The 26,585-nt window shown below is 34.1% G+C and overlaps 1 protein-coding gene across 4 annotated transcripts in view; it reads left to right on the plus strand.

Annotated features, from left to right (window-relative positions):
• USP15 (ubiquitin specific peptidase 15) overlaps positions 1 to 26,585 on the plus strand; it is a 112,685-nt gene that overhangs the window by 18,995 nt on the left and 67,105 nt on the right. For all 4 annotated transcript variants that reach the window (XR_009404865.1, XM_059403595.1, XM_059403596.1 and 1 more), the window contains exons 3-5: positions 11,631 to 11,761; positions 20,422 to 20,548; positions 26,188 to 26,333. Coding sequence is in view for 3 of the 4 variants with exons in the window: in XM_059403595.1 (XP_059259578.1) it covers positions 11,631 to 11,761; positions 20,422 to 20,548; positions 26,188 to 26,333 (404 nt within the window). In the remaining variant the exon portion in view is untranslated. The remainder of the gene's footprint in view (positions 1 to 11,630; positions 11,762 to 20,421; positions 20,549 to 26,187; positions 26,334 to 26,585) is intronic.

Below are 26,585 nucleotides of genomic sequence, written 5' to 3' on the forward strand. Positions count from 1 at the left end.
GTTGAGGAAAGAGTTTGAAGTCCAGGGAGACCCATACCACCAGCGTTTTCAGGGCAGAGTACTAGATAGGAATGATCAGCAAAAAGAGACAGAGGAGACACAGAGACATCTAGAGATATACAGAGGGTATCTCTCAGGTCTTCAGCTGAGTGTTGATCAAGGTCATGAATGTGAGGGGGCTGCCCAAGGCCAAGGAAAGAACCATCCAAAAGAATTTGAGGGAACAAGTCATTGGGGCTCATTTAGAACCAAGAATAATGTGTTAATAGTTAGAGTGGAAAATCTTACAATTCATTGAGTATACAACCGAGAAGTGTTTTGCCACTGTAATTGAGCAAATTAATCCTTTTGTCCTTCTAATCTGAAAGTGTCAAACCTTATATCTTAGAACAAAATGCAGAAATACTTAGAGGGATCCAAAAATATCCAGCATCTAATCAACAAGTTAAATTTTATAATGTCTTGGATCCAATCAGATACTACCTGGCATGCAAAAAAGCAGAGAGATGCATAATGAAGATAAATGTCAGTGTTTTAAAAAAAATTTTAAGTAGGAAAAATGAACAAATGAAACAAATACAAAACAGCAAGAAGGTAGATTAAAATTATTCTTTATATGAATAATCACATTAAATGTAAATATCCCCAATTACAGATAGAGATTAGATAAAAAAAAATTAGACATAACTCTAGGACACCTGAGTGGCTCAGTTGGTTAAGTGTCTGCCTTCAACTCAGGTCATGATCCCAGGGTGCTGGATTTGAGTTCTGCATTGTGCTCCCTGCTCAGCGGGGGGAGCCTCCTTCCCCTCTGCCTGCTCTTCCTCCTGCTTGTTCATGCTCTCTCTCTTTCTCTCTGGCAAATAAATGAATAGAATCTTAAAAAAAAAAAAAAAAAAAAGACATAACTATGCACTGTATATAAGAAAGTGCCCCTTTTAATATAAAGATCCAAATGGATTAGAAGAAATTGGAAAAGGTGTGCTATGTTATGGTAAGCAGAATTCTAGACTGACTCCTACTGACTTCTTTCTTACATAATCATCTCTCCCTTTGAATATGGGAAGAGCCTGCAAATAGGATAAGATATCATTCCCATTATTTATGTTGTATGGCAGATGGAGAGTATCCCAGTGTTTTTTGTTTTTGCTTTTTTAAAAAAGATTTTATTTATTTATTTGACAGAGAGAAAGGTAGTGAGAGAGGGAACATAAGCAGGGGGCAGTGGGAGGAGGAGAAGCAGGCTTCCCACTGAGCAGGAAGCCGGATGCAGGGCTCTATCCCAGGACACCGACCTGAGCCAAAGGCAGACTGAGCCACCCAGGCACCCTGTCCCAGTGGTTTTAATCTAATAACAAATGCCCTTTAAAAGCAGACTGTTTTCTAGCTGGCAGGAGAAGTCAGAGATTTAAAGCATGAGAAGTGCTTAGTATATCATTTTTGCTATGAAAATGGAAGAGGCAATGTGACTAGGAAGGCCAGCATCCTCTAGGAAAAGAGAGAGACATTGCCCAAGCCAGCAAGGAAACAGACCACCTCATTCCTGGCACCATGAAAAATGGAATTCTGCCAACAATCTGAATGGACTTAGAAGCAGATTCTTCCCCCAGAGTTTTTAGATAAGAGATCACCCCGTCTAACATCTCGATTTCTGCCTTATGAGCCCTAAATAGAGGATCCAGTTGAGCCCACCGGAACTTGTAACCCACAAAATTGTGAGATTGTAAATAAGTATTGTTTTCAACTTAGTAGTTGGCTAAGCATCTGACTCTAGGTTTCACCTCAGGTTGTGATCTCAGGGTTGTGAGATCAAGCCTCATGTTAGGCTCTTGCACTCAGCAGAGTCTGCTTAAGACATTCTTTCCCTCTCCCTTTGCCCTCCCACCACTCTCTGTCTCTCTCAAAATAAATAAATAAATCTTTAAAAAAAAAAAAAAGGTATTGTTTTCAGCCCCTACATTAGTTTTTTATGCAGCAAACAGAAAAGTAATACATGTGCCAAAACTAATTAAAAGAAAGCTGGAGTGGCTCTGTTAATATATAATTATATAATATCTGAGTATATAAATAAAATGAGAGTCTCAAATCAGTGGTGTTGGTTTTTAAGAAATAAGAAAGAACAAATAAAACCTAAAGTAGTGCTCGCTTCGGCAGCACATATACTAAAACCTAAAGTAAACAGAAGAAAGGAAAGAAGAAAAATAAGTTCAGAACAGAAATTAGAGAAGAGAAAAATAGAAAAAACCAATGAACCCAAAAGCTGGTCTTCTCAAAACAAATGTAATAAATGTGATATGATGTGTCAATTATAAAAAAGAAAAAATAAGCTGATTCTTTGTGAAAATAATAAAATTGATACATAGCTAGTTTGATTACAAGAAAAAGGAAAGACACAATTACCAATATCAGGAACATAAGAGATGTAGTATCAGTACGAAATCCACAAATATTAAAAGGACAATAAAGGAATATTATGAACCTTATGCCATTAAACTCAGCAAACTAGATGAAAACTACTAAAGCTCATTCCAGAAGAATAGATTACCTAAATAGCCCTGTATCAAGTGCAGAAGTTGTTTCAGATTTTTCCCAAAGAAAACATCAGATCCAAATATTGCTACTAGTGAATTCCACCAAATAGTTAAGGGAGAAATAATACCTATTTTACAAAATTCTTCGATAAAATTGGGAGGTAGTATTTCCCCACCCATGCTTTGAAACCATCATTACCTTGATACCAAAATCTTAGAGAAATTTCAAGAAAACACTAGGCCAGTATCTTGTCTGAGCAGAAGTTTAGTAAATCAAGTCCAACAATGAAAAGAATATATATGTTAATTAAAAATATGTATTTAAAAGATAACATATCATGTAAGATAAAAGAGTAAAATAGAAAGAAATGTCCTCATAATGGGCATCTGTGAAAAACCTACAAGTGACATGGAAAAGGTAAGGGTGTCCACTCAGCTCTTCAGCTGGCATTACTGGAGGTGTCCTGCCCAATGCAGTAAGGCGAAAGAAGAGATAAAAAGCATACATATTGTATAGGAAAAAGTAATAAATCTTCTTTATTCATAGACTGCTAAGATCACATAGAAAATCAGACTGAATTTACAAAAGAGAAAAAAAAGCTGCTAGGGACACCTGGGTGGCTTAGTTGGCTAAGTATCTGCTTTGGCTCAGGTCATGATCAGATCATGAGCATGTGTCAGGCTCCCCTGTTGAACAGGGCTGATTCTGCCACTCTTTCTGCTCCAACCCCGTTTGTGCTCTTGCTCTCTCTCACATTCTCTTTCAAATAAATAAATAAAATCTTTTTTAAAAAGTTCCTACGGACTAATAAATGAGATTGGTTTATGGGATATAAGATCATTATTTAAAAACCTAACTGTATTTTTATATGCTAACAGTCAACTAACATGAATAGAAATTTTTAAAAAACATTTTGTAGTAACATCAAAAAAATACAAAATATGTATAAATCTGACAAAATATGTACAAGCTCTATAAATTGAAAGCTAGAAGACATTGCTGATAGAAATTAAAATCTAAATAGTAAGAGATCCTGTAGACTCTATATTGTTAAATTCCCCATCCCCCAAACTATAGATTCAACACAGTTCCAAATTACATTTCTAGTAGGTGTCTAAAAAATTGAGATAGAAAAAAAATTGAGATTGAATTTACCTATCACAAAATTTATCCTTTTAAGTTGTACGATTAAGTGGTTTTTAGTATATTCACAGTTATACAGCCATCACCACCATCTAATTCCACAATATTTTCATCACACCAGAAACTTTGTACCCATTAGCAGTCACCCTTTATTCCCTCTTAAAACCCCCAACCCTCAGCAACTACTAATCTACTTTCTATCTCTGGATTTACCTATTTTGGACATTTCATCTAAATGAGATCCCATAGTATATAGCCTATAACGTTTGAGTTCTTTCACGTAATATAGAGTTTTCAAGTGTCATCCATGTAGAATGAATCAGTACTTCATTCCTTTTTATGGATGAATAATTTTCCATTGTATGGATATAGTTTATCCATTCATCAGCTGATGGACATTTGAGTTTTTACTTTCTGGCTTATGATGCTGTGAACATTTTCACATACAAATTATTGTGTAGTTTTATATTTTCATTTCTCATGAGTAGGTACTTAGATGTACAGTTACCAGTTAGATAGTAACTCTATATTAAACTACTTAAGGAATTGTTAGACTGTTTTCCAAAATAGTTGCACTATTTTTACGTTTTCACCAGCAGTATATGAAGGTTCCCAATTTCTTCCTATCCTTGCCAGCACATGGTCTGTCCTTTTATTATAGCCATCCTATTGCATATGAAGTGGTATCTCATTGTCAGTTTGATTTGTGTCTCCCTAGTGATTAATGATGTTAAGTATCTTATCTGTGCTGCTTATATCTATATTTTTTTTGGAGAAATGTCTATTCTGATCCTGTTCTTTTTAATTGGACTACTTGTCCTTATATTCTTATGTTTCAAATGTTATTTATATGTTCTGGATACTAACCACTTATCTAATATATGATTTCCAAAAATTATCTCCCATTCTGTAGATTGTCTTTCACTTTCTTGATGGTATCTTTGAAGCACAGAAGTTTTTAATTCTAAGTCCAATTTATATTTTTTCTTTGGTTACTTGTATTTATGTCAGAATGCATCACCTAATCCAAGGTTATACAAGATTTATACCTATGTTTTCTTCTAAGAGTTTTATGGCTTTAGCTGTTAATTTATGACTTTGATCATTTTTAAATTAATATTTGTATATAGTGTGAGGAAAGGATCAACTGAACAGATTAGAATCCAAAAGTTGATCCATTTATATGTGTTCAATTGATTTTAGACAAAGATATAAGAGAATTTCAGTAGGGAGAGGATAGTCTTTTAAACAAATGCTGCTTGAGCATTAGGTATCTGTTTGCCAAAATAAAATAAAAGCCCAAAACCAAAACAAAACAAAAAGCCACCCAGACTGAATTTTGATTCATATTTGGCATCATATACAAAGTAAACTCAAAACAGATCATATAAACTTTAGAACTTATAGGGAAAAAATTGGTAAAAAATCTTTGTGACATTGTGTTAAGATGATTTCTTAAATGTGATATAAAAAGCACAATTGATAAAAGAATGAACTTTTTGCCACTAATTGTTTGATCAGTAATAAGTGATACTGTTAAAAGAATTCAAAAACATTTTTTGAAGAACCTCCTCACTGTTTTCCAAAGTGGCTATACCAATGTGCATTCCAACCAACAGTGTAAAAGGGTTCCCCTTTTCCTACAACCTCTCCAACATTTGTTGTTTCTTGTCTTGTCAATTCTTGCCATTCTGCCTTATGGAAGGTGGTATCTCTGTGGTTTTGATTGGAATTTTCCTGATGGCTAATGATATTGAACATTTTTTTCATATGTCTGTTAGCCGTTTGTACCTCTTTTTGAAGAAGTATCTATTCATGTCTTCTGCCCAATTTCTGACTTGCTTATTTGTTTTTTGGGTGTTGAGTTTGAGAAGTTCTTTGCAGATCTTGGATACCAGCCTTTTTCTGTAGTGTCATTTGCAAATATCTTCCCCCATTCCATGGGATGCCTCTTAGTTTTGTTGACTGTTTCCTTTGCTGTACAGAAGCTTTGTATCTTGATGAAGTCCCAAAGCTCATTTTCACTTTTGTTTCTTTTGCGTTTGGAGACATGTGATGAAAGAAATTGCTGTGGCCATTGTACTGCCTATGTTCTCCTCTAGGATTTTGATGGATTCCTGTTTCACGTGAATTAAGGTCTCTCATCCACTTGGAGTTTATTTTTGTGTATGGTGTAAGAGAATGGTCGAGTTTCATTCTTCTGTATATAGCTGTCCCAGTTTTCCCAGCACCATTTATTAAAGAGACAGTCTTTTTTCCATTGGGTATTTTTTTCCTTCTTTGTCGAAGATTAGTTGACCATAGCGTTGAAGATCCATATCTGGGCTCTCTATTCATTTCCATTGATCTATCTGTGTTTTTGTGCCAGTACCATGTTGTCTTGGTGATCACAGCTTTGTAATACAGCTTGGAATCAGGCAATGTGATGCCCCCCCCCCCCCGGCTTTGTTTTTCTTTTTCAAAATTTCCATGGCAGTTCAGGATCTTTTCTGGTTCCATAGAAATTTAGGATTGTTTGTTTAGGGTATTTTGAAAAATGCCATTAGTATTTTGATTGGGATGGTGTTGAAGTTATAGATTGCTCTGGACAGCATAGACATTTTAACGATGTTTATTCTTCTGATCCATGAGCATGGAATTTTTTTCCATCTTTTGTGTCTTCTTCAATTTCCTTCATAAGTGTTCTGTAGTTTCTAGGGTATAGATTCTTTACCTCTTTGGTTAGGTTTATTCCAAAGTATCCTAAGGTTTTTGGTGTTATTGTAATTGAAATCGATCTCTTTTATTTCTCTACAGTTATTTTTTTAGTGTATAGGAAGGCAGCTGAAGTGTATAGGAAGGCAGCTGATTTCTGTGCATTGATTTTGTATCCTGCCATATTACTCAGTTGGTATATGAGTTCTAGTAACTTGGGGGTGGAGTCTTTTGGGTTTTCCAAATAAAGTATCATGTCATCTGTGGAGAGAAAGAGTTTAAAATAAAGCTACCCTATGACCCATCAATTGCACTACTGGGTATTTACCCCAGAGATACGGATGTAGTGAAAAGAAAGGCCATATGCATCCGTGTTCATAGCAGAATGTCTACAGAAGCCAAAGTGTGGAAGGAGCCGAGATGCCCTTCAACAGATGAATGGATAAAGAAGATGGGATCTGTATATACAGTGGAATATTACTCAGCCATCAGAAAGTATGAATAACCAACATTTGCATCAACATGGATGGAATTGGAGGGGGTTTGCTAAGTGAAATAAGTCAAACAGAAAGTCAACTATCATATGGTTTCAATTATATGTGAAACATAAGGAATAGCATGGAGGACCATAGGAGAAGGGAAGGAAAAATGAAGGGGGGATATCAAAGGGAGAGAAGAACCATGAGAGACTGTGGACTCCCAAGAAACAAACTGAAGGTTTTAGAGGGGAGAGGGTGCTGGGGAATGGTTTAGCCTGGTAATGGGTATTAAGGAGGACATGTATTGCATGGAGCACTGGTTGTTATACTTAAACAATGAATCATTATAACAATGAATCAGTAATCATTATACTTAACAATGAATCAGTATATCAAAAACTAATGATATACTGATATATAATGATATATGTATAATATATACATATATCATTTATACATATATATATTATATAATATACTGTATGGTGACTAATAAAAAAATTATTATTATTATTATTATTATTATTATTATTTTTAAAGATTTTATTTATTTGACACAGAGAGAGATCACAAGTAGGCAGAGCAGCAGGCAGAGAGAGGGGGAAGCAGGCTCCCCACCGAACAGAGAGCCCAATGTGGGACTCGATCCCAGGATCCCGAGACCATGACCCACACCAAAGGCAGTGGCCCAAACCACTGAGCCACCCAAGTGCCCCCAAAAAATGATTTTTTAAAAAATGAGAAGATGAGATGCCTGGGTGGCTCAGTCATTAAGCATCTGCCTTCAGCTCAGGTCATGATCCTGGGGTCCTGCAATCGATCCCCACGTTGGGCTCCCTGCTTGGCGGGAAGCCTGCTTCTCCATCCCTCACTCCACCTGCTGTGTTCCTTCTCTCACTGTTTATCTCTCTGTCAAATAAATAAATAAAATCTTTTAAAAAAAAAAAAAAAGAAAGAAAAACCACAGTGTGGGGGAAATACTTGCAGATCACCTAGTTGATAAAAGACTTGTATGCCAAATAAAGAATTCTCAAAACCATATTAAGATAAACATAAAATGTAGTGGAAAATGTAGACAAAAGATTTGAACAGATGCTTCACCAAAGAAAATGCGGTTTTTAAAACTGCATAACTGCAAAGATACTCAGCATCATTAGTCATTAAAGAAATGAGGCTTAAAACCATAATGAAGTACCACTATTGTATATAAAAATGAGTAAAATTTAAAAGAATGACCAACATCAAGTGTTGACAAGGATGTGAAACAAGTGGCACTTTAATACACTGGTTTTGGAAATGAAATAATCAGGAAATTTCTCGAAAAGCTAAACATGAGTTTACTGGAGGAACCAGTATCCACTCCTGCATATTTACCCAAAAGAAATGAGAGTGTACATCCATACACGAATACTTATACATGTTATACATACTTATAATGTTTATAGTTGTGTTATTTGTAATAGAGAAAATTGGAAGCAACCCCAAATGCCCATCAATAGCTCAATGGATAAGCAAATTATAGTATATTCATATAATGGAATCCTACATAGCAGTTGAAAGGAATGAAGTGTTGATACATAAAAACAATGACTTTCAAGACGATTATACAGTGTAAAGGAAGCCAAACAAAAACAGTACATCTGATTTTTATAAGATCCAAGAAAATGACTGTAGTAACAGAAAAAGATAATTTTTTTAGACAAATTGGATTTTATTTTTAAAAAATTTTTAAGCATTATTTAAATTCAGTTAATTAGCATAATATATTATTGGTTTCAGAAGTACAGGCCTGTGATTCATCAGTCTTATATAATACCAGTGCTTGTTTTATCACATGCTCTCCTTAATGTCCATCACCCAGTTACCTCATCCCTCCACCCACCTCCCTTCTAGAAAACCTCTGTTTGTTTCCTGTGATTGAGTCTTTTATGGTTTGTCTCCCTCTCTGGTTTCATCTTGTTTTATTTCTTCTCTCTTCCCTTATGAGCCTTTGTTTCTTAAATGCCACATATCAGTGAGATCATATAATTGTCTTTCTCTGATTGACTTTTTTGCTTAGCATAATACCCTTTAGTTCATCCATGTCATTGCAAATAACAAGTTTTCAGGTTTTTGATGGCTGCCTTATTTTCTGTGTGTGTATGTGTGTATCCCTTCTTTATCCATTCATCCAGACAAAATTTTCATATATAATTCTACATAATGCACATTATAGTTGCACAATATAGTGATTTTCTAGGGATAGGACAGGAAACCTGGATAGACAGGAAGGAGAGATTACAAAGGACTACTAGGAAACCTTTGAATGGGGATGGATATATCATTTTGGTTGTGGTGATGGTTTCACACTTGCATTGTTCTGTCACTTCAAATACGTGCAGTTTATTCTATATCAATTATATATCATTAAGCGCAGAAGTAACAAATAGGAGCTCTTTTGTGTTTAGGTAGGGGTATTCTCGTCTCTTAAAAATAAACTCATTGGGGACGCCTGGGTGGCTCAAGTTGGTTAAGCGGCTGCCTTCAGCTCAGGTCATGATCCCAGGGTCCTGGGATGAGTCCCACATCGGGCTCCTTGCTCAGCAGGGAGCCTGCTTCTCCCTCTGCCTCTGCCTGCCTCTCTGTCTGCCTGTGCTCACACTCTCTCTCTCTCTCTGACAAATAAATAAATAAATAAATAGTCTTTTAAAAAAATTGTTTTATTTTGTCATTAGATATAAAATTACTATTGGATTCTGATATATAATAAAGTCTTTTACCCAAACTCTTAAACTGTGGAAGACAACGTAAAAGTCTTAATTTTTAGACTCTTCTTTCTTTTCCTAAGTTTTCTTCAAGGTAGTCTGTTAATAGTAGGAAGAAAGTGGATGTTAGAATAAACCAATTTGTATTTGAATCCAGTTTCTATGATCTTCTCTATGTGTAACCTTCAGCAGGTTAATCAATACCTGAATCTGCTTACTAATTAATTTGGAGATATTTACCTCATAATATTATTTTGAAAAGTCACCTGAGATAGCAGTGTTTTCTAATAACACTTTTCAGAGTACCTGCAACTTTCTGCATGTATGATCCATGCAACTTTCTGCATGTATGACAAGTTACTCAGTTTGTCTAAAAGTATTTTCCAATCTAAAATGGAGATACCTAGCTTAAAGATTGTTTTGAGAACTGACTGAGATAACATGGTTGTTTACTGTAATATGTCTCATAGAATATGATGCATATAGGGGTTTAGAATATGTAAGTTTCTTTCACCTTCAGCAGGCTCTAAAAATATGTTCCAAATTATCAGTTTCCCCAACAAGATTTTAAAATTACTGCTAAGATTTTAAAAAACCGAACTTAAAAATTAATCCTTAGAATGTATCAGCTACTGAAGTTTGTATTATACAATTCAGAGTTTTATCACTTCTGCTCTATATGAAAGTTTTCTCAAAGTTTAGTGTAATTCAGGGCACCTAGGTAGCCCAGATAGTTAAACATCTGCTTTCAGGTCAGGTCCTAATCTCCAGGTCCTGGGATTGAGCCCTATGTTGGGCTCCCAGCTCAGGAGGGAGTCTGCTTCCCTCTCTTCCTCTGCCACTCCCCCTACTTGTGCTTTCTCTGTCTCTCTCTCTCTCTTTCTTTCTCAAATGAGTAAATAAAATCGTAAAAAAAAAAAGTTTAGTGTAATTCTCTGACCCATTGATTGATCCTAGATGGAACAAATAACTTTCTCTCAATCCTTTCAGAATTTTCCATGCTTCTTGATTTGTATTGTTATGTCTAATTAAGAATAGTCGGCTCTTGGGGCACCTGGGTGGCTCAGTCAGTTAAAGCCTTTTGCCTTTGGCTTGGGTTGTGATCTCAGGGTCCTGGGATTGAGCCCCATATCAGGCTCTCTGCTTAGCGGGGAGCCAGCTTCCCGCTCCACCCCTGCCTGCCTCTCTCTCTACTTGTGATCTCTGTCTGTAAATAAATGAATAAAATCTTTAAAAAAAAAAAATAGTGGGCTCTCATTTTTGAGATGCTACTGAGAACAATTTTGCTTCTCATGTTAAATAATTTAAGACTGGCTCAAATTGAGAAAATCTTCTTTACGTTGTATATAACTCAGTTAACTGTATCTGTTTCTGTACTTTGGAAATTCAGGTAAAGATAATAACAGAATCTCAGATTGGGACTGTCATTTAGGTATAACTCATGGTATTGCTTCTAGATCTCTGGCCTGCCCTGCACTAAATTTTTGGTTTAACCAGAATTTTGAAAATGTTCATAGAATTAGAACCACATCTGAACAACTTCCTCCACTTTAGATTTTGGGAGAAATCTAGATGATGGGCCTTCTGCAATAATTTGTTTCACAAGATGCCCTTTTGTGATTTCCATCATGGTTCCCAGCCCATGTGCTTTGGAATCATTGTAAAAAGTTATTAGTTTGCCCCTGAATTTCTTTCATCAGCTACTACTAGAATGACCACTGTTACCATGTGAGGGATCTTCTACATTAAATATTTGGGAAATGCTCTTCTTTCAGATCCCTTGTTATTTTAAGAGCTTAATAAAAAATTATGTCTTTAAATACTGTTCATTGACTACTGGTACACATTGAATCTTTTTAAAGCAACAGTTTATTTTGGAAAATGTAGATTTATATGTGAACTTCAGAGCTTTCTTCAGGCCTCATTTAAATACTTAAATTAGTCCCTATGAGTTTAAGTAATTTATGATATTTACACTAAAGTATTTCATGAACTATTGTTTCTTTTTATTTATTGGGTTTACTTTTTTCTTTTGCAGATGGTGATGCCCAGTCACTTAAGGAACATCTTATTGATGAATTAGATTACATACTGTTGCCAACTGAGGGCTGGAATAAACTTGTCAGCTGGTACACTTTGATGGAAGGTCAGGAACCAATAGCACGAAAGGTACATATTTAGAATAAGTGAATAAAAATATTTTTATTGAACAGTCACATTTTATTGTTATAGTTTAATGACACAAATCCTCATCAAATATCTAAGAGAAAAAGACCATCAAGATGTTACTTTCATATTGTATAATGACAATAGCTAATACCTATAGAGGATTTACTATTTGCTAGCCACTGTTAGAAGCAGATTATACATTATTATTAATTTAGTCCTCACAGGAATCTCTATAGGGTAGGTATTATTATCTTCATGTAGATGAGGAAATGAGGACAGAGATAAAGTCACATCAATTTAGAAACTCAGGCAACCTCTTTTCTTAACCACTGTACTGCAAGTTTTACAATTATAGTTTAGAAACATTAAAAATTTTCCATATCTTTACTTTTTGGAACTAAAAAGTCATTTATGAAAGTGAGGATGTTGTCATTATAGCAGAACACTAAGTGTTTAAAGTAGATCTGTCAATCTTACATACGTATTTGTTTTTTGTATCAGGCAGGGAAAGGGAAAGAAGGAAGGGTTTGGGGACCAGGATCTCTGAGCATGTAATTATTTATCTGTGTTGGTTTTTCCACACAGAAACAATTAAAAAGTCAAGTTATGTAACACAAGGGTACAAACCTCTAGTAGACCAAACCATACATGGATTTATTTGGAACTGTTGCTACAGACTAGTTATATTAATGATTTGTATGTATGTATTGATGGTTTAGGGATAGAATTCAATTCTGTTTTCTAAATAGAATGTGAGTGTACCTTTGATTTAGTTCCGTTTTTATTTTATTTATTTGAGAGAGAACACGAGCAGGGGGGAAGGGCAGAGGGAGAGGGAGAAGAAGATTCCCTGCTGAGCAGGGAGCCTACTGGGGGACTTGAGCCCCGAACCCTGGGATGCTTAACCAACTGAGCCACATAGTCGCCCTAGTTCATTTTAGTTTTGACCCTTAACTTCACTCAGCCTTCTCTTATAGCCATTTCAAAATTAGGATTTCTGTCTTTTAGAAATGCTAGCCTTATACATATAAAGTAACCTATTTTACCTATAGTTGCTAGAGAATTGAATGTTTTGCTCAATTAAAGGATTGAGTGTTTAGCTCTAAAACTGTTTAGAAGAAGAACTTTATTCCTGGGATAAAAGAAAATCTATGCCTGGAATATCTTCAAATATGCTAACCTGTGTTACTTTAACCTTAATGATGTGCTTTTTTTTTCTTAATAAAGGTAGCATATTATACAGTACTAGTATTTGGTATGGTAAACAGACCAACCAACAACTTCATTGGCATCACTTTTTGAAAGAGGTCGTGTTGGAATTTCTTAAAATCTGTGTCTAATAGCAAATTGAAATAAGTAGATAAATAAATACAAATCATGAAAACTTCACACAGAAAAAAGTTTCTCTGTTAAGAGGTCATCCATATATTTGTAATAAGATAGTTTAGAATTATTCAACCTGTAAGATAATATTTAAGCTTTATTGTGCATAAAATTATCTGGAGTTGTTTTTAAGATCTGTCTTCCTCCAAAATTAAATTAGTAAGTCTGGGAATTTCCACCTCTACTTTGCCCCCATGTGACTCTTATGACAATGAAATATACTGAAAGAATTACTATTTTTTTAGGGTCTGAAGCCCAACTTGGAATTTTAACTAATCTCTGAATTGAGGAATTTAGGATTAGTAGATATGATATAGAAACAAAGTAGTTAACCATCTCTCTGGGCCTTGAATCATCTCTAAAATGTTTCACTTATAATGTCAGACACTCAGTTAAAACAACAACAAAAAAGGCAAAAATAAACATACTTGAACAAGAAATACAGTGGAACCAAAATCTAAGAGAAACAATAGACAGTAGAAACAGACCCATAAGGAATCCAGATAGTGGAGTTAGACAGAAACTTCAAAATACTGTGCTTTATTATGTTTAAAAAAAAAAAAAAAAAGACAGTTGAAGGACAAAACTGTTAAGAACAAATATAATTCCAAAACTATTAAGACCCAAATATAATTCTGTAATTCTAAAAATAATTTGAAAAAATTAAGAAGTAAATACTCAGTGTTTAATTAAAACACTGAATAGAACCAAAGAGAAATTTGTAAACTAAATAACATCAGTAGAAAGTATACAAAATAAGACTTAAAGAGACTGAAGGATGGAATGTACAGAAATAAGCAAATACACTTGGAGCACAATGCCTAATTTTAACATACACGCAAGTGGGCTCTTAGAAGGAGAGGGAAGTCAGAATAGAGTAGAAATAACACTGGAGTTAATAGCTGAGAATTTTCTAAAACGGATGAAAGGTGACATGCTATATAGAATCAAGAAATGCTGTGAAACCCATGCTAACAACAACAAAAAAATACAAACAAAACCAAGCAAAGGCAAAAAAAAAAAGATTTCTAATAGGAGCCACAAAAAAAAAAGTCTGTTACCTTCAAAGTAATAATAAACAAATGATTTCTCAAGAGAAATGAAAGCTGAAAAATAACCAACCATCTTCAACATTATGAAAGAAAAATAACTGCCCACTCAGAATGCTGTATCCTTCAGGTGGTGAAAAAGTTGTTTTCAGATAAACAAATTGACTGAGTTTGTTACTAGCAGAACTGCACTAAAGGAAAACCAAATCAATCTTTAGAATGGAAGGAAATTATTCCATATGGCAGCTTGGAGGAGACACAAGAGAAAATGTAGATTGACAACAGTAAATACTGCAAATAAATGTTAAGTCAGGCTATTTAAAATGGTAGTTATTTCTATTTGGGATGAGTGTATGCATAAATTTAAAATATGTGATATTTGCATGTAAGTTAAGATAGTAGCCTCCTAGGTAATCTCCAATGAGCTCTTCCTTATATCTTCATCCTTGGGTAGTCCCCTGTGGCCAGCAACATACAGCAGAAGTTATAGCATGTGTATCACTTTCAAGATTAGCTTTTAGAGTCGAGGGAGTCAAAAGGTATAAACTTCCCGTTATAAAATAGGTAAATCATGGGGATGTAAGTGTATAGCATGGCGACTATAGTTAATAATACTGTATTGCATTTTCGAAAGTTATTGAGTAAGAGTAGATCTTAAAAGTTCTCATCACAAGAAAAAAATTTTGTCATAGGATGATGGAGGTCAACTTATTGTGGTGATCATTTCACAACATAGATAAATACTGAATCATTATGTTTTACACCTGAAACTAATATATGTCAGTTATACCTCATTAAAATAGAAAAAAATCAGACTATAAAAGACACCTTGGCTCGCACTTGGATGCACACACCCTCTTCCACTCTCTCAGTTCTCAATCTGGGGAATTCAGCTGCATATTCAGGCAGCCTGTGGCAGGGCTCACATGGTAAGGAACTAAGACTTTTGACCAGTAGTGAGGAAATGGAAGCCTGCTACCAACCATGTGAGTGAGCTTGGAAGTGAATCCTCTAGTTTCATGCAGCTTTCAGGTAATTGAAGCCCCAGCCCACAGCTTGACGGCAGTCTTTCAAAAGACCCCACGCCAGAATAACCCAGCTAAGCTGCTCCAGATTCTTGACCCTCAGAAACTATGTGAAATAATATTTACTCTGTTAAGTTCCTGGGTTTGGGGGTGATTTATTATGCAGCAGTAGAAAACTGATAACTGATTTTGGTACCTGGAAGTAGTGTGCTGCCTTAACAAAATTTGATCTGGGGTGGTGGAACCAGGCAGGGAGCAGAAGTTGTAAGAACCTGTAAGAGTATTTTTTTTTTAAGATTTTTTAATGTATTTATTTTACAGAGAGAAATCACAAGTAGATGGAGAGGCAGGCAGAGAGAGAGAGGGAAGCAGGCTCCCTGCTGAGCAGAGAGCCCGATGCGGGACTCAATCCCAGGACCCTGAGATCATGACCTTAGCCGAAGGCAGCGGCTCAACCCACTGAGCCACCCAGGCGCCCCAAGAACCTGTAAGAGTATTAATGAAAGCCTGAGGTGCCTTGAATAAATTGTTGGTAGAATTTTAGACTTTGAGGAGGACTTACAGGAAAGTGAAGAAAATCTTATCGGAACCTAGAGGAAAGTGATCTTTGTTATAAGGTAGCAGAAAGTTTAGCAACATGTCAACCGCAGTAAATTGAAAGATCAAAAATTGTACCTGATGAACTGAATCATCTGCCAGAACTGCCTGGTTTTCTTGTGCTGCACATAATCAGATGAGAGAAGGGAGAGAGAAGCTAAAGAAAGGGCTGCAAAAAAGGAGCCAAGACCTACTAGTGTTTTGAGGATTTCTGGCCTCTCCAGATGACAGTACTGAAGCTATGATATGTTCCCAAGCAAAGATGAAAGTCAAGGCACTCTCACCTTTAACCAAAAGTTAAAGCCACAGGGATATGACTGTAAAATTCTTTAAGATCTCAGAAAAATCAAAGATAGTGCCTCACAATACTGTTCAGACAAAAGGCCCTTTAAAGGATTTCAGGTATACTTTGCACTTCCTTTCAATATGTGGCTTCTAGGAACAAAAGGGCTTCTAAGAAGCTTAAGAGCATTGCCCTTCAGTCTTCTCAGCATAAACCCAAGATAGGACATATCTAGAGGACATTTGAGGATGTGCCTTTTTGTGTAAGGGAATGAGATTCCAGTGAGATCCACTGGAGACTTAACCATGTTTTTAAGAACCACTACTGTCTTGGACTACGGAGACAGGGTAAAATCAAAGTGTCTCCTACACTTCTACAGAAAGCAGGAGTTAGACTAAGAATTTACTAACTGCAACATGTGCTAACTTCATGAAAATCGTATGACCCAGAACCGGAATCAAGTGTTGTGAAGACTTATTTTTAGGTAACGGCAGAATAAGCCCTAATCAAGGAATTTTAAGTATTTGCCCAAGTGGATTTCAGAATGTCTGTGGACCATTGCCTCCTTTGTTCCTCTTACCCTCATACCCCTTTGAACAGGAATATCTAAAAAATTATCTTCTGCATGTCCCACCATTTTATTTTGGGTATATTTGGGGCTTATCTTATCTGGTAGTTCACAGAATTATAGATAAAGAGTAACTGTACTCAAATGCTTAAGAAACTGTACCCAAGGATCCTTATCTGTGCCTGGATCAGATATAAATGACAAGTTTCTGAACTTGGAGTTGATATTATAATGGGACAATACTAGTGGGGGCTTTGCAGGGAGTGAATGTATTTTACATGTTGCGGGGAGGGACTGTGACTTGTTGGGAGCCAGAGAGTGAACTGTAGTAGCCATCCTCAAAATATTCCCCAGTGATCACCATCTCCTGGTATTTAAACTCTTGTGTAATCTCCTGCATTGTACCAGAGTTAGTCTGTGTGACCAGGAAAATATGGTGGAGTGATAATATGTTATTTCTGAGATTAGTCTCTAAAAGATGTTGGTGGGGAGTGCTCTTTTGCATTCTCTTGCATGCATGCTCTCTCTTTCTCTCTCAGATCAGTTGCTTTGAATGAAGTCATATTGCCATGCAGGCAGCCTATAGAGGCACTCACATGATGAGGAGCTGAATTCTCTGCCAGCAGCTGGAGAGGATCTGAGGACTGCCACATGATTGAGCTTGGAAGCAGATTTGAACAACATGATTAAGCAGCATGACCTAACTGACATGCATTGCACTTAGTAAATGCAGAATACAAATTCTTCTTAAGTGGAATTTTTACCAAAATTGACCATTTGCTGGGCCCTCAAGCAAATTCCACTATATTTCTAATGATAGAAATTATTCAGTGTATTTTCTGTGCCCAGTAGAATTTAGAAGTCATTAACAAAAAGGTAACTAGATTGTCTCCTACTATCTAGAAGTGGAATAATATACTTCCAAAGTAATCCTTAGGTGAAAGAAGAAATACAAAGTAAAATTATATTTAATTTTTATTTAAAATAAATTTAACTGAGTGATAATAGTACAATGTGAAAGAATGACTAATGTCACTCTTATAAGGAGTGTGATAGCTTAAATGCATATATTAGAAAAGAAAGTCAAAATCTATTGTCTCGGGATGCCTGGGTGGCTCAGTGGGTTAAGCCGCTGCCTTCGGCTCAGGTCATGATCTCAGGGTCCTGGGATCGAGTCCCGCATCGGGCTCTCTGCTCGGCAGGGAGCCTGCTTCCTCCTCTCTCTCTCTCTCTGCCTGGCTCTCTGCCTACTTGTGATTTCTCTCTGTCAAATAAATAAATAAAATCTTTAAAAAAAAAAATCTATTGTCTCAAGAAGTTGAGAGAAGAAAAGGAAATTAAGCTAATCAAGAAATAATAAAAATAGACATTAATAAAATAGAAAAAAATCTGTTTTAAATGAACAAAGTTGATTCAAAAAACAGTGACGTTAGACAAGTAAAATAAATGTGAGTTCTGGCAAGACTGATCAAAAGTAAAATCATGCCCAGGGCTGGGGGACCGGGGTCATCAAATTTTTTCTGTAAAGGGCCAGATAGTGAATATTTATGAGCCAGGATAGTCTCTGTGGAAACTGTTCATCTCTGCTGTTTTGGGTGCAGCCATAAATGATATATAAATGAATGGGCTTGACTCTGTTCTAGTAAAATGTTATTTACAAAAATAATACAAGTCAAATGTAGCCTGTGGGTTGTAGTTGGCCCATCCCTAATCTTGGCCCTGGTTAGTTAATGCCTACCTACATCACAAATAATATTATTTGTATCTTATTTAGAATATATCTCACCATCTATGAAGTAGTCTCACTAAAAATTGCAAGAATAAAAAGATGGTGAACTTTTCAGTTAAATTATATTTTGGAGATTTATCAGTCAGTTGCGCTGCATGGGATTTATTTGGATCCTGATTCAATAAAAATGAGATGGGGACAATTTAAATATTGACTGAATATTTGATATTAAGGGATTAGTTTTAATTTTGTTAGGTGTGATGTGGTATTGTGGTTTCTGAGTCCTTGTTTTTGAAGAAATATATCCTGAAATATTTGTGGATGAAATACTACATGTAGAATTTATTTATACTTCTCTGCTTGTCTATTTTTTACCACTAGTAAGCATTAGTACTCAGTAAGCGCTACAAAAACAAATGTTGCTAACTCCTCAAAAATAGTAAATGTGTCCCATTAGGCCATGTCATCAAACCATTCTAGAGTACCAGATTTCTTTTTTTTTTTTAAAGATTTTATTTATTTATTTGACAGGCAGAGATTACAAGTAGTCAGAGAGGCAGGCATAGAGAGAGGAGGAAGCAGGCTCCCTGCAGAGCAGAGAGCCGGATGCGGGGCTCCATCCCAGGACCCTGGGATCATGACCTGAGCGGAAGGCAGAGGCTTTAACCCACTGAGCCACCCAGGCGCCCCCTCTTTCTACATTTTTAAAATCTTATTTACTTTCTTTAACGTAGTTTTAAACTTTTCTTAAGTTCAGAAAAAGTGTTCATATCTTTATAAGATTTTATTTGATTTATATTTGATTTCTGGTTTTTCTATTTAAATATAGCTACACATAATCCTGTAAAATTAAATGATAAGGTAGCTTTTACTACATTCTTAACCTCAAAAATAAATAAGCATAAGAGATTTAAAACAAATTTCATTAGTTAAGAGATAATTTATATATTAATTTCTAAAAGTAATTAATATCTAGAGAGGTACAGGCTGTTGCCTGTTTTAGAAATGTGAGTATAACAAGTGTAATTAAGGGATTATAAATAACAAAGTATTATAAAAATTAATGTTGGATTGGACATTAAATATTGGCTAAACCGCATTTGAAGTTTTTGAGCTAAAACAATTTACCTGCAAGTAAAGACAAATTTGTAAGGCCTTTGCTGAACTGATGCTAAGCTTTTGAGTTACAGCAGTTACTTGGAGCCTTCCTTTAGCCATATTTGTCAAATGTATCATGTATCAAGCTGATTACTATTTTCAGAAACAGTATTCATGACTGAAATTCTACAGTTAACCTTTAGAAGATCAAAAGGAAATATACTTACTTAAAAGGTGACCCTAATATATACATATTTTCTCTTTTCCTGCTTTGTTGCTTGCATGTTTAACAGCTTTTTTTTTTTTTTTCCCATTCGTTGCATAGAATTACTAAGAGCGTATTTAAAGGTCAAAGAAAGTCATCTTACGTTGGAAAACTAACATATCACTTACAGGCCATTGCTGAATATTTTGGCCGCAGTAATTTGGAGTTCTTTTAAAAGATTATTTTAACACACAGAGTGATTTAACATACAGAGTTAGCTGTTGCTAACTGAAATTTTATAAAATTTCATAAAATTTTATAAAATTTTTAAGGGTTTTCTGCTTGAGATCAAGTAATAAAAGCTAGCAGTAGGTCTGGATCATTAATCAGAGCTGTATTTACATTGGGAGTAAATTTTCTCATTATAAATACTGAATGTATTCATTATTTATAGTATATCAGAATATCTTCATAGATGGGTAGAATGCCTTTCCAAACTATTTGTTAATGTTTAATATGATTATTCATGTTCTCTTAAATATTCCAAATATGTTTTGTTTTTTTTCTCAACTATCTAGTATCTCTTACTTCATATTGACAGTTTTTAATAGTTATGTTTTTGGAGATCTTCAGTTTCTAAAACCTCTTTAGAGAAATATATTGCTGTTAGAGACAGTGAAAAATATTGAGCTATAGCTAACACTGATTTGTTTTGGTTTTTAGGTGGTTGAACAGGGTATGTTTGTAAAGCACTGCAAAGTAGAAGTATATCTCACAGAATTGAAGCTGTGTGAAAATGGAAACATGAACAATGTTGTAACTCGAAGATTTAGCAAAGCTGACACAATAGGTAATACAAGATCCTGTTTCTTTGTTGAACCACTGCTATCAGAAATTTAGTTGTTATTCTATTATATTCTACTAGGATGATAACTAATTTTTAATGGTTTATACTTAAAACGTTACAGATTTCCAACCTTGATGCAATATATCTTAGCCTAGAGTTGAGTTATTTATCATGTCTAATCTACTATACATTATTAGGTGAGTTTATTAGTTGTGCCCCCCCCCAAAATCAAATAATTATTGTTTTAATTGAGTATTTGAAAAAATACATATGTTTGTAACCTGGGTATAAAGTAGAACTGTAAGTAAAAATAAAAACTTGATTAAATAAACATTTTTCAGGTAATATAATATAGATATCAATAATAATAATAATAATGTTTCCCCTTCTTAGCATAGAAAATGACAAACTTTTTATTTTCTTTTTTCCTATTTATTCTCTGGACTCGAAATGCAAATTAAGTAGCTCCTTAGATAAGGCAGTAGGCTTAGCATTTTTATGACAAATTGATTTTTTTCTTTTTTAACAATGAGTAGGTACAAATACAACTGTACCTAACTCCCACTATATATTTATATATCTACATATACCTATATATTTATGTATCTGCACATATAAGTGCATATTAAAATGTGGGGGTTTTGTTGCATTTGTTGTATTTAAAAGCCACATTTTAATTTAAGATCAAGAATTTGTTGATTGAGATGTTTTTTTAAATAAATGATCATGGATTTGTAACAATTACAGCATTTTTTGATAAATCATAGCTCAGATTATCAAAGTTACTTATTTTCAGATAAAGGTATTGCAAAATAAGACTAGTGGAACTAACATTGATGTTGGAAAATGTAAACAGACAGTAGAGACATAGCAATTAATGCAGAAATTCTCAGCAAGAAAAAGATTAGCAAATTTATGTATAGATTTCTTTGTTTAATTGTTAAGTATATTTTGGTTAAAAGTAAATAAGAATATTTACTTTTGACTCTCACAAATATATTTGACTTTTACCACTTACCCATATCACACAGAAGATACTTATAAACCTGTATGTTTCATGAAATAACATTATCATGCTTCAGTACCCAGTACTTGGTTGATCCTCATGTTTTTGCCAAATGGAATATTATGGGTGAATTTCTGTTTTCCCCCTTTATTTACCTAGAACATTTATAAGTTTGCAGTTCAGTTTAGTATATTCATCTTCCTAAAATGAAAGCTTAAAATACTATGTATAAATGTCATTTTATTATAATAATATATATAATTACTCAATTTTTGAATTTCTAGGTTTGTGGAACATATTCAGGAAAATAAAACATTTCTTCATACTAAAAACTGAAAGTTTTCAATATGTATAAAACTTCACTAATCATGATATTAAAGTATGCACAATAAGAATTATCTGTCCAACAAGGGTAATCTGTTAAAATTAAATAATAAAACTAATGTCTGAAATGTTCAGCTATTTAGAATATAAATGAGAAGCTACTTCTTAAAGCACTTCATACAGATGATGTTTTCTAGTTATTTTAAAAGTTATTTCCTTTTCTCCTTAGCTAATTTCTATAGAAAAATTATATATAAATATGAGATAATCAGAAATCTTATTTTAGAATATTAGTTCACTGGATAATATTTTTAACTCATTATATGAAGATCAGCTGGTTTAATTTCTGAATTCAGTACAAGCCCTATGGCGTTTTCATACTAAGTACTAAGTAAGAATTTGTCAAGGAGATAGTTAATTTATAAAGATCTCTGCTTCAAAAAGTTTATAATTTGCATAGATTTTAATGAACATAGTTAAATTTACTAATATTTTAAAAGCTACATACATTGAATATATGCCTTAAAATTGTGAATTAACTGAATTTTTATACAGCTAAAATTTCTTACTAAATTAGAGCAATGTTTGTCAAGACTTTGGGTGGCCATTACATATTTTGGGAGTAAAAAAAATAGAATGAAAAATATAAAAATAGAAAATAGCAACACATGTGTATTTTGGGTCACAATTTCTTACTGTAGGTCTTAGTTTTTAAAAGTCTGACTCTATTAGAGCAAGTTTGCTTTCTAAACAAAAGGTTTTGCAAAAATTAAAATTAAACTGGGAATTTTAGAGACTTCATGATTACAGTTATCATAGTATTTAGCCATCGTGGAATACTTCCTATGTTTTTGGCACTTCTTAGGAAGTTCCTTATTTAAACCTCAACAATACTGTATCCCCTCATTGGTTAGGGGATGAAGTTGAGGCTTAGGAAGTTTAAATATTTACTTAGGTTCACCCTGGTTCTACATGAGAGTCCATATTTAAACTCTACATAGTCTCATCTCTTGGTTGCTGCCTTGTACAATCTGTGCAAATGTTAATTGGGCTGATTTTGTTTTTCTGAAGGAAGTGAGTGTTTAAATAATAAAAAATTGGGATAATAAGAAAGTAAATATGGGATGTATATTTTTCCCTTGTGATCTCATTGTGATTAAAAATGATCCAAATACATAATGTACATAAAATATAGTTATGTTATAAAAATAGAATTAAGAAATAGAAGCACCTTTTTTCTGTTTTTGCCAAATTAATAAAATGTCTCATTTTCAGCTAATACTACTTATACTGACTTATGATATAGGTGCCATAGGCAGGATCTAAATAATTTACCTCATTCAGAGCCAAAATATCTTGGCTTTGAGTATTTTTCTCCTTAAATTTTTTCCTTAAGGTAGGATGTGCAGAGAAGTGAATTAAATTGACATATTTGAGTATAGAACACGTTCCAATAAGAGATACAAAATGCTTTGTGTTTATATAAAATTTATTTAAAAATTGTGTAGCCTTATTATTAAATATTCCTACTAGAAATTTTGTTATAATTTTATTTTATTATAGGAATTAATATTTTTCTACCTCTGTAAGCTTTTCATTAACTGCCTAATACAGTCAGACTCATATGGAGAAATCTACACACACTCTCAATACTTTGACATTCTCAACTCAAGTGATCTTAATCTGTATCCAACTTCAGGTATCAGTTTCCCAGCTATACCCTAGCCTGTCATTATCTATAACTGCACCTGGCGGATCTCAGTTTGATCATCCTGCTTTCTGCCTACCATTCACTCTGCTTCCATTCTCACTTGACCCTGCTACATCAGACATTCAAACCTACCACTCTCCTTGGCACTGTGATGGTCTCTAATTACTTCCATGTTGATAAATCTAATGGTAATTTTAGTCTTCCATTTTCTTAACCTGCCAGCAAAAATTATACTTACTCACTTTTCCATCTAGAAATAACTTCTTTTTATGTGGCTTCCACAGCACAAGTTTTCACTGCCTGCATCTTTTCAGAAAATCTAAAAACATCCTCTTCATATTCCTGATCTCAAAACATCAGGGTGTTGCCATGCTTAGTCTTTTAATGTCCACTTTTGTTTGATGATTTCCTTCCATGCTCTAGGTTTTTACTTTCTGCATACTGGTATCTTTTGTATTCGTATCTCCTGCCCAGAATTCTCCCTTAATTTCCAGTTCATTCAATCCATAGCTTCACTTCCATCTGATAGGAATCTCAAGATGTAACATGTATGCAACTGAAGTCTGTCCTTCCCCATCTGAGTATTCACCACTTGTATTCTTTCAATTGCTCAGGCTAAAAACCTTGGTATCATTCATATTCTCTTTTTTGTTTCTCACCCTGCATGTTATCTAGCAGCATATCTTCTTAGCAGTTCTTCAAAATTTGTTCTCAGTCTGACCACTTAACATTGCTTCTCCCTTAGTTTTGATTGCTGCATTGTCTGGACTACACTTGACATCTTGCAGTTTTTCTACTAGCAGCAGAAGTGAACTTTTACAATGTCAGATCATGCCACTTCTCTGTTCAAAACTCAGTTGCTTCTCCTCTTACTCAGATAAAAAAGAATACTTTAATAACTTACAAGATTGTAGACAAAAGTCTTGTTTCCACCTTGCTCATTTCACTTCAGCCACATTGGTGCACCATGCTGTTCTAAAACATGCCAGATACATTCCCACCTCAGAGCCTTTTGCACTCCTTTCTTCTGCTTGTAATATTTTTCCCCAGTATGAAGTATCTTATGAAACTCAATGAAGAGGAAATTCCTGTATGTGTCTGTCTGTATTGTATTATATATGTAAATATTTGTGTGTATTAATAGACAAGATATTTTTTCTGAAAGAAATATCAAAATGTTAACAGTAGCGCTCTCTATAGACATTTTATTTGTATTTCCTGAATTTTTGCAGTGAGCAGGAATTATTTATGCAATCAAGAAAAAGTACTCATTTTTATTAGACTAAAATGACCACCCTTCCTCAGCTGCTTCTTCTAGCCTCGTTCCTGCATAATGTTCTGTTGCTTGATCTGTGTGCTGGTTATGTGGGTGTGTTCACTTTGGAAATTTATCATTATATACTAATGGCCTATGCATTTTTCTGCATACATTTACACTTCAATAAGAAGAGCAAAAAAAAAAAAAAAAAAACCCAAAATAGAAAGCAGTTAGTATATTTTTTGTAATTATTTAAATATTCTGGCTAATTTTCTCTTGAGTTTTCAGATACACTGCAAGATTTCCTATTTATTTAATGCCTTAATCAAAATCTCATTGACTATGACTGTTAAAGAACTTCAGCTACTAAGTAGAACATAAACAGTATTATCAGACTAAATTTAATGATGTAGGATTCTTCAGAGAACATATATTACTAGGTTTAGTATCTTAATGTTTCTTTCCAAACTAACCAGGTATTCTAAAATGTAGAAGTATTTTATATTTCTTTGTATGTTAATAGGTATTTTATTGTTTTCTTGAGTCTAAGGTAGGCAAGTTATTGACCAGAATTCAGTAGATTTAATAGTATTTTCTAATATCTCTTTCTCACATTTAAAGATTTTAAAGATTCATTTAACTATGTGGCACTGAAATTTAATTTCATCTTTACTCTCAAATATGTGTGTATTCCTATATCTTATTTTATAGCAAGTTAACCTGCTGCAGTTTTTAAAAAAGGCTTTTTTTCACTCACATAAATGACTTTGAAATAAGGAAAATACATGGTTTTCCTGTGAAACCAAATTTTTACCAATACAGACATCCTTCAGAGAAGCACTTTCCTTTGTGTCCATATATTCTGTTTTTAATTTTAGTTAACTATTCAAACTGTAAATAATACTCAATTTAATATAAATTATCCTAAAATTGGTTATATACATTTAAAAATAGTTTCTATCTATAGCATGTCTGACTCATACTTTTTCTAAATGCAGCATATCATCAGAAAATATATTAAATTTATAGTGTGTAAAAAGTTAAAGGTCATCCGGTATAATATAAATTATACTGTAGTATTACATGATTGAACTCTTCTCCCTTGTGGGATTTTAATTTCCCCAAGTAGTTTTCTGTCAGAGTTATAATTACCATTTTGTTCCTATAAAGCATACTGGGTATCTTTATTATTCTTTATATAATGTCCTACATATTTGTTCATCTATTCTTGCTATTACATCAGTATTTTAAATTTAGGGCTTTTATGCTGGTGAGCACTTAGCTATGTATGGTATATTTTAAAATACTTATTATATTTATGTATCTTTCCTCCTTAAATCTAGATACAATTGAAAAGGAAATAAGAAAAATCTTCAATATTCCAGATGAAAAGGAGACCAGATTGTGGAACAAATACATGAGTAATACATTTGAACCACTGAATAAACCAGATAGCACCATTCAGGATGCTGGTTTATACCAAGGACAGGTATTGTTTAGCAATACTATTTATTTTAAGCATACTATACATGAAGCTTTTTGAAGTCACAAACTTTATGACTATCTTGACAATGTATAATGGGTTCTACTGTCTCTGGCTTTGTCTTTTTTTTTTTTTTTCCTTAAGATTTTATTTACTTGACAGAGAGAGTTACAGTAAGAGAGGGAACACAAGCAGGGGGAGTGGGAAAGAAGCAGCCTCACCATTGAGCAAGGATCCTGAGGTGGGGCTCCATCCCAG

The sequence above is a fragment of the Mustela nigripes genome, chromosome 6 (genome assembly GCF_022355385.1).
Source record: "Mustela nigripes isolate SB6536 chromosome 6, MUSNIG.SB6536, whole genome shotgun sequence".
Taxonomy (NCBI): domain Eukaryota; kingdom Metazoa; phylum Chordata; class Mammalia; order Carnivora; family Mustelidae; genus Mustela; species Mustela nigripes.